Raw genomic sequence first — 12256 nt, 5'->3', positions numbered from 1 at the left:
CCCAGTTGATAAATGCGGCAGCCCCAGTTTTTCGGCAGCCGTAAAACGGCGGTCAATTTCGTGCAACTCCCAGTTTTTTCATAATTGCGAGGACCGTGAAAGTTGTGTCGCGCAGCCACACTTTTTACCAAATCTACTCAAAAACCATGCAGCTGAATTTCACCAAACCTGGTAAAGCCGTGTAACACAGTCCCCGAAAGAACCCAGTAAATTTTGGGGGACAGCATTGAGAAGAATTGTATTTTTTTAAATTTTTTTAGCATTGGGATTGTTGGAGTGACCATGTTCAAAGAGAAAACACTGCATGTGGGATACTCGTGCCCAGTAAGTGCTGGCTGTTTTTATTGAAATTGTTAAGTTATCTCAATCCAAGCTGCCTGAAAAGCAGAATGGCGGAATCCTCCTTTTGCTGAAGACCCAACTACCTGATTACAGTTTGCCCCTCACACACTGACATGACCGTACATGGATGAAATGGTGCTCAAGTCCTGTGCAAGTTTTTGTCAGCCGTTAGATATGATGAGTACATGACATTTTAGTGACTGAACTGTCCACTGTAGATCACAAAACAGTTGCAACAATCTTCCTGGTGATGCGTAACGCACTAAGTCCGTGGGGTTCCATGATGGGTGACTTTACTCCTCCACCGTGTCCCTCTTGCTGGTCTCCTGTCCTTCAAAGATGGGATATTTGCTCTCCATTTCCGCCCAGGTCAACGTGCCGTTTGCCAAATCCCGAACAATCACAGGCAGCTCACTGACCTGAGGACAGATTTACTCAATTTAAATGGTGTGGATCAGTTAAGACTGAACAAATCTTTTTGGGGCAACCCCAGCAAATTAATTTCTCAGAGTGTTGGTAGAAGTGGTCAAGTTAAAGTGAATTTATTGTTAAAAGGCAAAGCTGGTTAGACAGGTTTTGACAGGTCTGATGTCATCACCTGTGTAAAACCACATGGTCAATACACACCAGCTTCCTCATACAGCATAGAGCCTTGATTCGTGCTTCTTTAATGTTTACTTGAGCAATCCTGGATGGTGCACATTAGCAGACTTTGTTCCTTCTTTTTGGACAAGGTGCATAGAGCCTCACAGACATGGACGGATGACGCATCATGCTTACAAATGAGGATCCCAAAAAATACAGAAAGTCCCAATTGGGCCGGATTAAAACGTAACATAGTGAGTCGCTGACTGATTCTGACAAACGTGGACAGACTGCAGGTGTGAACCCTCCCCCCATTGTCAGGATACAGTCACACGGATGTGTCACGTAAGGAGCAATGACAAATATGGACATTGGCAACGCGAGTCACTTTGCTGCTGGTGTGGGGGCTTGGAGAAAGAGTCAGTTTGGACACACAACCAGTGAGCAATGTCATCCAGCAGTTCACAGCCCTGCTTCCTAAAGACAAACCAGAGCCAATGCAGTTCTTGTATGTCACACCATTTTAAAAGTCCGAAATCTAAAATGACCATCCCGTACATTTTCTATCACAAGGTCATTGTTCGGGTTTGCAGTTGCAAATGTGACTTGATGCAGTGTGACACTACTGGACCTTGCTAGAGGGGAGGAAAAGGTAAAAGAAACTTGCGCTCTACCTCGGCCCTGATCTGCCTCATAGAGTCACGGTCCCTCAGGGTGGCTGTGTGAGGCGTCTTGTTCACAGTGTCAAAGTCGATGGTGATGCCGAAGGCCACCCCGATCTCATCTGTCCTGGCGTAGCGCCTCCCGATTGATCCCGAGGAGTCGTCCACCTTATGAGACACACCGTTTTTGGTCATCGCCTCCGCTAAGAGCAAGAAGAGCACAAACAGTGTGAAGAGGAGCAGAGTCTATCATTACTTCTCTTCGGTTAAAAATGGCACTTTGTCATTATGTGGGTACTTACATAAGTCTCTCACGAAGGGCATGAATTCCTGGTTCTGACTCAGAGGAAGGACGGAACACTTGTATGGAGCTACAGTAGCAGGGAAGCTAAAGTACTGTAGGGAAAGAAACACAACAGCAAGCTTTAAAAAAATGGAAAATTAAACAATATGGAAGGACCTGGACTTTGAGGAGTCTGTCATTTTCAGGAGTGGTTCATCGAGCCTTTGTCATAAGAGAATGTTAGGACCGACTCCATTAATTATGAGAACGTACCCATGGTATTTCAGAGCGCTAGTGAGCGAGTTCTGAAAGACGAGGAACTCACCGTTCTTTGTTCATCACCTTCCCTGACATGGAATGTGTGTTCAAAGATGGTGTACATGATCCTCCCGATGCCGAACGAAGGCTCAATTACATTCGGAACAACCTCCTCCACTATGGACAACAAGAACAGACGAGCGAGCTTTCAAAATTCATCGCTCTGAGCAGGAGCGTCATCAATTATGTCTCGGAAGGATGAAGCTCACCATGCAGTGTCTTCTGGAACCGCTTCACGCTGACCATGTCCTTGGTGAGTTTGAATGTTTTTCCTTCCGTCTCAATGGTGAACTCTCTGAAGAGTTCAAAAAATAGAACAAAATAAAACACATCATTCGTCACAGACACCGTAATTCTTTTCTAAGACACGCCCAGTCTGCTCTCAGCACTCACCCAGTCTCACTGAGCAGTTGTTCCTGTTCTGAAATGAAGCATTCGTCACAAACAGACAAATACTCCATGGCTAGTTTGGCATCTTTTTTATATGCCTTCCCAATAGCTCCTTTGTTGGGCTCAAACTGGACGACATTTACAACTTTGTATGGGGAAATTAAGGAGTTTGACTGACCAGTAGCTGTCTTTGTTTTGTGACGGATCAAATAATTTATTTTGCAAAGGTAGAGCAGCAAACATTTAAGGATATGGGTTCTTTTAAAGGCTTCTCAGCAACCAGAGGGACCTTTGTAGCTCGGGCGTGGCATTTCAGGTCATAGCAAGACCGGTCAGCACACCCCACGATCTCAATCCAACCCTGCGAGGGACAAATAATTCATTCATCAGCCACAGCCTGAGAACCAATGGAGCTCTAGAATGTGAAGAACCACTGCCAGGGAACATACATAGGACGTTTTGGCTTCGGCATCCCAGCAGTCACAGGCGTAGTGGGCCATCTCATTGTCCATGTGCTGACGGAAGCGAAGCTTGTCTTTGGCAATACCAACTTTAGTAAGGTAGAGGTAGATCCTCCCGATGAAATATCCCAGGACGGAGTTATTGATCACTCCCTAGGAGAAAAGAGGAGTTTCAGTGTAACAGTTTTGATTGGATATTTAGTAGTAAAACCTTCCTGCCACGTCAAAACCACTACTAACTTCATTACAGCTGGCCAATGTGTACTGGTATAGTGACCACTTGTTACTGGTCACCATGGGGGCGCGTGATGTTGGATTGATTGCCGATAACATTTACAACTGATCCAGCCAGTAATTCCCAGCGGCAATATATTCTGTAGCAAACAAGGTTAATATGACATTCAAACTGTAAATTTGAAAAGTCTCTTCCATTCTAAAACATTTGAAAAAGCCCATCATTGATGTTGGGGCCAGAAAAAGACACGGGGCTGTATAGATATCGATATATTTACAGAAAAATAGGACCAATACCTGCTCATACTGATGTGCTTAATTACATTTTCATGCTGTTTTTATCTTAATTCCACTTTAGGGTCCAGGAAATAAACAAACAAACAAAAAAATCAAAGCATGTTAAGTCTTGTAGCCCTTTGTCACAATATCTTGGAGGACAAAATCAGTTCTCCGTCACCTTTAACTTCACACCAACACACAAACATCGAGCGCTGTCATCTTGAGCGCTGATGCCCTCTTCATTATCAATATCAGCCGATGTGCAATTGCATCGCTCAGGTTCCTGTGTTACAGCAAAGCTACGTGCAGCACATTGATTCCCTCACTCTCTCTGTGCGTAAATGCTGACGGGGCGAGGACAGCGCTGAGAGGAGCGTGTGAACATCACTCCCTGTAAAGTCACGTCTGCTCCGCGCTCATCAAGCTGAATGATGCCTGACTCCCTCTCTCCATCTTTCTCACTTCCCACTAAGTTACTGTCTCAGGTGCCAGAATTTGGCACCGGTTGATTTAACATGATGACCGGCGTAATTCACCTGATTCCCATAAAATTGGTGCATTGTTGAATTCTAACCTGCCAGCCATTTGAAATGTGTTCGAAGACCTTATTTCACTCACAGTTTACATGTAAACGCATTCATATCAAAAAGCCAAAATCACTACAATCATTACTGTCTCTCACTTCATGTGCGCCACAAAACAACGTTAAAGGCCCATTTATGCTCAGTGTACGTACGAATATGAACGCGTCCATTTCAAATGATGTCAGCGTCACCGCTCACATACCTCCATGCATCCTTGACAGTGGCATGGATGTTAACAAATACATCAGCCAGGGCGAAGCCCACAGTCAAAAGTTTAAGATGACAAACACAAAAACAAACGTGGCGACTGGAGGAGGAATTGCTAATGTTTGTCTTGCACAAAAGACATAAACAGAAACAATAATGAGACATAAACTCGCACAATCTCTCCTCAAAAAGTTCCGCCATTGCCATTTCTTCTTTGCGTCGCGCTAGAGCAACACATCGGGTAGTGACAGCAGCACTGCCCCCATAATTTCTGGTGGTACTGCTCCGTTATCCATTAGCTTCATGGAAATGTGCAGAAATAAAAGCAGGGTACGGACAAAAGGCTCCGTCCATGTCCGTATGTGTATTTTACATTGAGCGTGAATGGGCCTTAAGGGAATCACTCTGCTGCAGTTGTAAGCATTTAATTTGCAATGTCTAAGAAGTCAGTTCCAGCACTTTGGAACCAAAGTAAACCGACCGCGTGCACACAGAGGACGTGTCGCCATCAGAACATCGTTTTGCTGCTGTGGTGGAAAAATTATGAAGACAGACACACTGATTGTCCCAAGAGGCTCGAAGTTCTGGTTAGATGAGGAAAAAAAACAAAACACTTAAACTGTTGCTGAGTCGAAGCTATTCTTTAATCTTGCAACAGGGAAATTTGTTCAGCACACGCTTGTTGTGTGCTGAGGAAGAATCCATATGTATCCAGATATACAACTGTGTCGAACTTAAGGGTGCTTAACCACAGAGTTCAAACGTAAGACCAACACAATGCAATGCTAAAGTCTTCCATTACAGCTGCCAGCTACTCGTACTCCGTCTTTCTCTGCCATCATCTCCAAAGAGGCCTTGACCTGACCTCACCAGTTCCTGCTTTAGCAACAGTGAGCTAACGCTTCTTTTTGAGCCAAACCCTACATGAGGCAACATTTCAATTAAAGACCAGACAAGCTCCACTTTAAATGTAAAAACAAAAAGGTTCCTACCTGTTCCACTGCATCACCCAGCCTCATGACCCGTGCAGACTGGCCGCTGGTTTGGGCTTTCGAAGAGTATAAGATGATATCCAGGTCAGCTACATTGGAAAATTTTGGGTGGACCTTCTCACAAGGATCCACAAAGTGCTCAATCTCAGCCATGGTGAACTCGCTGTGGGGGCAAAATTATAGATCTCAAGAGGTGATCTGAAGTACTTTGGGAAAAATGCGTGCGAGTGGATTGCTCACCGAACACGGATGAGTCCAGAGCGTGGAGAGATTTCATTCCTGAATGAGTTTCCTATCTGAGCAGCAGCGAAGGGAAGCTTTCCCTGGTTGAACTCCAATAGACGCTTAAAGTTGAGGAAGATTCCCTGAGCGGTTTCAGGCCTCAGATAGCTAGAAAGAGAAGATTTGTTCAGTCACGAGTCAAGAAATTCAACACGACGAGTAGGTTGGTGGGTGTTGTTTTTGTATTTTTTACCCTGTCATGTTCCCCCCTGGTCCAATGGACGTCTGAAACATCAGGTTGAAGGAAATTGGAGGGGTGAGGTCATTCCCTGTGATGGGCGACTTGACGTTGTATTTCACAAAGAGGTCGGTCAGCTCTTGCTGAGTGTAGTTGTCCATCTGAAAATAATATTAAAATAAAACGTAATCAATGCTTCGCAGCTTCGTCAGGGACAAAAGCACGTTTTTCAGTCAGTCAGCGCTGACCTGAGTAATGACCCCCTCCATCTCTGCCTTCTTCTCCGCAGCGCACTTCTTATCAGACATCAGCTTCTGGAGATGAGCTGCGGGACACAGAGTTCAGACTCTTTAGATGTGAAGTCAACATGTTGGAGGTATTTATTCACAGGTCGTCGCCGTCTCAAAATAATCGCCCGTCATTTTTTCAAGTTTTTCAGAAAACACACACACACAAAAACTGGAGACAAAACATCATAAGGAACAAAAAAAAAAGTTTTGTCAAAACATGACTTAGGCAATTATTTTAAGAAGGTAACAATGTCTGTGATCACAATGTCACATATGTATGGCGCTGATCCAGGATCAGGCCTGACAGGATGGAAAAAGGAACAACATTTGATTACTAGTTTCACTTTCTAATGATGGTGGAGGTGTCGACGAACTGTCCTGGCCCTGCTAAATAATAACTTCATAAAATCAGAGCATGACTTGACATTTTGACTGCCATTGACACGTTTCGGCATGTCAGCTTCAATTGGTATTCCGAGCTAATTAGTCTCTCAGGGCCTGACAGGTTCTCTCATCTGGTTTGAGCTCCCAGCTGTTGGCTCAACTCCCGCCTGACCCAGGCAGCTTGTTGTTCCACGAAATCTCTTTGTGATTTCTGCTGGTCCGACCACTTCCACTCCCCCTCAGGCACAAATGGGATACTTTGAGACACTGTCAACACAAGTCTGTGCCGCGATGACATCATAGTGGAAGCGGACCGCTCTAGAGTCGTCAAGGAGAGCAGGGGGATGTTACCTTTGAGGAGGTGGTCAGCCCTGAAGCACTCGCCGTTCTTGACATCTTTCACCATGTAGTCAGCAAACTTGTCCACATGTCCTGATGTCCTAGAAGGAAAAGAATACAGCAAATCTGTCAGGACTGCTTCCATTCTCATAAAACAATCCTGTCGAGACAAACATGTACCTGCAACCGGGCTATGGAAATCTGCTATAGTGACAGCTTCCATGCATAAAATCGCAGAATTCGTATTTGCCTGTTAAACAAAACCCACAGTTCGGCACTTCGGAGCCGACTCTAGGAACCACCAGGCACTTTCTTCTTTCATAAAAACAATATTGGGCTGAAGGCATGAGTGCACCTACTTGAGGACGGGCTCAGGGGTCAGCATGGTGCAGTCGATCTCCAGGATCTGCTCCTCCTGGATGAAGTGCTGCCTCCAGGCCTGCAGGATGTTGTTCTTCAAAGCACAGCCCACAGGGCCGAAGTCGTACAGGCCGCTCACCCCTGAGGAGCATTACTGCATGGTAACAGAGTGCTTAAAGACTATGTGTGTGATGGTTAATGCACCAACCAAAAGCCCAACTCCAACAATCAAGCCGTCAAATAATCTAACCTCCATAGATGGCGAAGGCCTGATCGTAGAAGAATCGCCTCTTCAGGGTGTCCTCCATCTTGCTTCTGTCAACGATGTCATCTTTGGGTTGCAATGCCAGCTCCTGCAATTACAGCCAGTGTTACTTGACACGTGGGGCAATAAAACTGACTGCAGCAAATCTCATATACGGCATCATGTTAGATTCTGTTGCTCATGACCACTCTGATTAATTCAGGAGCCTTCACCGTTGGACTCTGCCTCAGATCTTTTTGAAATTTGCATGGAATCTGCACGGCCTTACCTTGGCCTCCAGAGTTCTCTTTCTTGCTTTCAGTTCAGCCACAGCTTTATTGACGTCCACGTCAGGAGCGCCATCCTGTTTCATATTGCGCACCAGGTCCCCCTGAAACACAGGTTCCCAGACTTAGAACGCAGCTCGAGAAAAGCCTCGATCTCCGTTTACAAAGCAAGCAGATCGTGGTTGGGTTTCATTTTAAACATCATCACTGGCTGGGCCCCTTCTCTTAACCGCACCCTGCTCACAAAGCCAGCATCAGCACACTGAAACGTGGCAAAGGGCGCAGACATGCCTGGCAGCTAGTGCTAGCAGCTAGCTAATGCTGCCCTCATTCATTGACAGCTGTTTAGCTGCCGGGCAGGTTAGCCGGTTAGCCCACCGAGCTCCCCCGGCTGTGTCTGACACAACAAACCCAAATAAACCAAGTCGCGAGTGTTTACCTGTTCTTTAACTGCAAGCCTCAAAGGGGCGAGAACCTCTTCAATGTTTCCGTCCATGGTTTGTCCTTGCGCAAGCTGCAGCCACAGGCTTTTCTTGTTCTTCTTACACAAGCGGGCTGATGTTGAAAACGGCCTGCTTCGGGATGTGTAGCGGAGCGACAGACGAACAAAACGGACCTGTAACACCGGACAAAGGGAGGGAATCTCAGTGCTGGTCCTCAGCAGGGCTGATGCTGCGCTGCGAAGAAGCATGGACCACCGTAATACGAGTTGAGGAGAATGATGAAATCACCGGATGTACGTAAACCGGGCTGTCGCTCCGGGCTGGCACTTTCGCCACACGGAGCGACAGGTGACAAGTGATGAATCACGGAAGAGCAGATTCGTCTCACACGTAAAGTACAAATGAAATAATCCTTTATGGAAATTACAGTTTCCTTTTGGTGTACAGTTCTTTAATACTGCTAGAAAGCAAAACAAATCATGTGATGAAAGAAAATACTGAAATAAAACCAATTAATAGTGGATCTTAAGACAATCACAAATGTAGTTGCTGAATACTGTAAGAAAGCAATTTTTAATTCTATTATTACAACAAATTACATTAAATGATCGTAATTGATCACACTGAGATACAAACATACTGGAGGAAATTTTAATTTTACCAAAAAAAAAAATTCATTTTGACACAAATAAATGCCCAGGTCAAGTGTCATGGCAAAATTTTCTTAAAAATTCAAGGACGCAAGACAGATTGTATTATAAAATGAAATAAGAATACCCGTATGTGTTTTAACAGCAATAAAAATTCAATTTTCAATACTGCCTCAAACCAAGTCAAGTTGTGTTATTTTTCAAAGCAACTTCATCTCAGGAAAAAAAAAATTGTGATTCTGTGGTCCAACCTACTTCTCTCAGGCGCATTGTGAGGAATGCAGGATCATCTTGGTTCCTCTGGAGTCTCCTCACGTTTGAATTAGAGAGGAAGCAGATTTGATACAATCCTCATATAAACCCTTGCAAATATCTGAGTCCTGATCAATAATACACCATGTGGTATCTTCTCGATCTGCTTCCTCCATCGTCTTTGTGAAAACAAGCAACTCATTCCTCCCGCAAGATAAACCCATCAGGTCAAATGTCATCATCTCAGCTGTATTACGCCCCCTCACACACACACACACACACACACACACTCACACACACACACGTCTTGATTTTACACAGGAATGACAAGATGTGACCTTTATGGCATCAATCATCCCTATTAACAACCCTTCCTGACATGTGATCGATGGTTGCAGGTTTCTCAAGGTCCATTACAGCTCAATCAAAGCCAGTGATTCCTGCTGCTGTACCGAGTTAAACGTTGCACAAAATGAAATAAGATGCACACAGAACTAAAACCACAAGCCCCCCCCCCCCCCCCCATGCTAACATGATACATGGGGATTAACCACTGAATAAAATGTGCAGGATATTTGTTACATAATACCCATATTACCAATGAGCGTGATTGAAAACAGCCTCTAACCAATTAGGATCTTCTCCATAAGGTGGCGTTACATGCAAACCAATGGTTGCATGTCTCTGCAGCAGCAAATCCAACGGACTCATAGGCAGATTTCTGTTTGCAGTTTTACTGACCGTTTTACACCATAAATGATCTTCTTTGTTGATTATATGACTAAAAATGTCATCAAAAGATGAGCGAGGTATATTATTTTAGGCTGTAAAAGAACATTTTGGGAATTGGATTCGTACCATCTCAGGAAGAAAAACTGAGCGCATGTGACACTTGTTATTTTATTCCTATTATAATACAATTCTCCTTTCATATCATGTCATTTTTGTTTCATTGGAGACAGTGATTCCAGGTACAGTTTTTTGAGTATTCACTGGTCAGTGGACAGTGCTTTTTCTAATTAGATTTTATTTCTGCTTTCTACACGGGTTTTAATTTACATTTTACGTTTGTTTTTGTTTTTTTAATGATTATTATTTCATACAGCTAATATTTATAATGTACACACCCCAATTTAGGGCTGTACGGTGGTGCAGTGGTTAGCACTGTGGCCTCACAGCAAGAAGGTTCCGGGTTCCAGTCCTGGCTCGGGCACGGGATCTTTCAGTGTGGAGTCTCCATGTTCTCCCTGTACCTGTGTGGGTTCTCTCTGGTACTCCAGCTTCCTCCCACAGGCCAAAGACATCAAGAGGGGACGAGGCTGATTGATACTCTAAATTGACCGTAGGTGTGACTGTGAGTGTGAATGGTTGTCTGTCTCTATGTTGGCCCTGCGATGGACTGGCGACCTGTCCAGGGTGAACCCCGCCTCTCGCCCGTTGACGCTGGGATAGGCTCCAGCCCCCCCGCGACCCTTAATGTGTAGGAATAAGCGGAAGATGACGATGGATGATCGTCCAATTTAACTTTGATGCTGCAACCACAATGTGCTTCTACCTGCAATGAAATGTACTATAAATAAAGTTTTGCTGGTTTGCTCAACTAAAATCATCACGTTATATCTCTGAATTCTTGAATACTGGATGATATCAAGGGCACAACTCAACACCACTGTGTGATCTGGGAAAGGATTTTCTTCTTTGAAGAGGAAGCAAGCCTGTTTTTTATGAATGCGCTACCTCGGACAGGATGTCTGGACGGCAAACTTTTACCCTTCTCGGAGCGAACTGCAGCCTTTTACAAGCGTCACGCTGGAGAACCTGACACGAGCGAGAGAGAATGGATAATGTGATTCAAATTCCTCACTGAACTACACCCACGTTCATAAAACATTCAAGGACCCCGCAGTCTGACAGCACACCAGATGTACTTGAAGATAGTGAGAAAGATCACATGTCCAATCAAAAGTTAATATCAAAACCCCTTCTTATTTTAATTATTCATCAAGAGAAATACGTGTTGAAGAGGGATAGATGGAACTTTATTGATCCCACAACGGGGACATTTGTGAGGGGTTGTGCTGTACAATTCCCTTAGAGAGGAATGTCAAAGGTCAGCAATATCGCAATCAAAATAAGTGTTTGGTCTCATGTCTTATTGGTCCCAAATAAGCTCGTCAATGCCGTGATCAGTCTGAGAGCCATGGACTAACACAAATATTGATTCTGGGCTGGATAGGATTGCTATGGTCAGCTTCATCAGTCTTCCGTGACACTGAATGCCTTTAAAATATAACTGACCTTGCAGGTCACTGAGAGAGTCGTGTGATATTTGTGATCAGTCATAAGCATTGATGAGGTCAACTACTTGGTTGTTGAGGTCAAATCAGTTAAGTCTGGCAGCTGCTTTCACTTAAGCTACAGCAGGAAGATCCTCCAGTTGAACAGATAATAACAGATCATATTAACAGCAGACTTGATGGCTCATTCACAGAGTAAAAGCCAGATGGAGAAGCCTCAATGCCGCCTCTGCTGAGGTCATGTGACCATCCATGTGTGTTTATTAGCAGGAAATCTAAAAAAGTAATGCATGTATTTTGATTGAATTAGGTGATTAATTTTGGAGGTGATTTGGATCGATTAGTAGATCTGAAGCCTGTTCTAGGTCATTTGCGGCTATTAGCGGCGGAGGAACCCTTCTGCTTCTGGAATATTCCACGGGCTTTCGGCGTAAAAGAGGCTGCTGTAAAATAGTCGTTACAGTTTTGAGCTTCACAACCACAGTAAAAGCTATTATTTCGCTGTAACAGTTTAAAGTGGTTGGTGTGATAACAGTTGAGAAAGTCTGAATCCAGCATCCGCATTCAAGTTAACAAAGAGCTAAACAGGAAGTTAGCAGATTCTTTTCTCTTCTACGGCCCACAGCGCACGCACAAAGTTTTTCTTTCATACCCGGAATGAAAATAGCATTATTGAACATCCAGTTCCTTTATCTAAAAGTCCATGAAATTTTTGGATGGATTTTAGTTGAAATACCCGAAAAAAAGATCTGTGGTTCACACAAGCTTTGGGTAATTTCACGTTGTTTTTTTTTTACAACAAATAAAACATGCTAGTTAATACCGCACTGTATGTGTTTAAATGTCTTACAACAACTCTTTGTATCAAGTAGCCTAATGAGACGACAAGGTCATCATTTTAATGATTTAATTG

At 44.1% G+C, this 12256-nt stretch overlaps 1 protein-coding gene and 1 non-coding gene across 2 annotated transcripts; both read right to left on the bottom strand.

The window, feature by feature from the left end:
• Positions 1 to 294: 294 nt before the first annotated feature.
• LOC147241578 (glycine--tRNA ligase-like) lies at positions 295 to 8446 on the bottom strand. The gene is made up of 17 exons (XM_086190884.1): positions 8141 to 8446; positions 7704 to 7805; positions 7421 to 7523; positions 7170 to 7311; positions 6823 to 6911; positions 6046 to 6122; positions 5813 to 5958; positions 5578 to 5727; positions 5338 to 5500; positions 3030 to 3194; positions 2835 to 2941; positions 2584 to 2730; positions 2400 to 2485; positions 2198 to 2307; positions 1892 to 1985; positions 1602 to 1792; positions 295 to 761 (listed from the first exon to the last, which is right to left on the bottom strand). The coding sequence occupies exons 1-17, from the start codon at positions 8390 to 8392 to the stop codon at positions 636 to 638; spliced, it is 2250 nt and encodes a 749-aa protein (XP_086047010.1). The 5' UTR covers positions 8393 to 8446; the 3' UTR covers positions 295 to 635.
• Positions 6983 to 7117, bottom strand: LOC147241579 (small nucleolar RNA SNORA84). Its single transcript, XR_015111092.1, has one exon. It is a non-coding gene; the product is annotated as a small nucleolar RNA SNORA84 (small nucleolar RNA).
• Positions 8447 to 12256: the final 3810 nt, after the last annotated feature.

Source organism: Aulostomus chinensis, chromosome 21 (assembly GCF_037954235.1).
Source record: "Aulostomus chinensis isolate RoL2024-O1b breed Wild chromosome 21, RoL_Achi_v1.0, whole genome shotgun sequence".
Lineage (NCBI taxonomy): Eukaryota > Metazoa > Chordata > Actinopteri > Syngnathiformes > Aulostomidae > Aulostomus > Aulostomus chinensis.
The sequence above is the reverse complement of the archived record's forward strand: the minus strand, read 5'-3'. Positions and strand labels throughout refer to the sequence as shown.

Excerpts from the sequence above, each read along its gene's own strand:
- LOC147241578 (XM_086190884.1), bottom strand. The coding sequence starts at position 8,392 with ATGCTTCTTCGCAGCGCAGCATCAGCCCTGCTGAGGACCAGCACTGAG. Across the intron at positions 2,308-2,399 it reads GTTCCAGAAGACACTGCATG|TGGAGGAGGTTGTTCCGAAT; the intron begins GTGAGCTTCATC and ends TGTTGTCCATAG. Across the intron at positions 1,986-2,197 it reads AAGGTGATGAACAAAGAACG|TACTTTAGCTTCCCTGCTAC; the intron begins GTGAGTTCCTCG and ends CTTTCCCTACAG.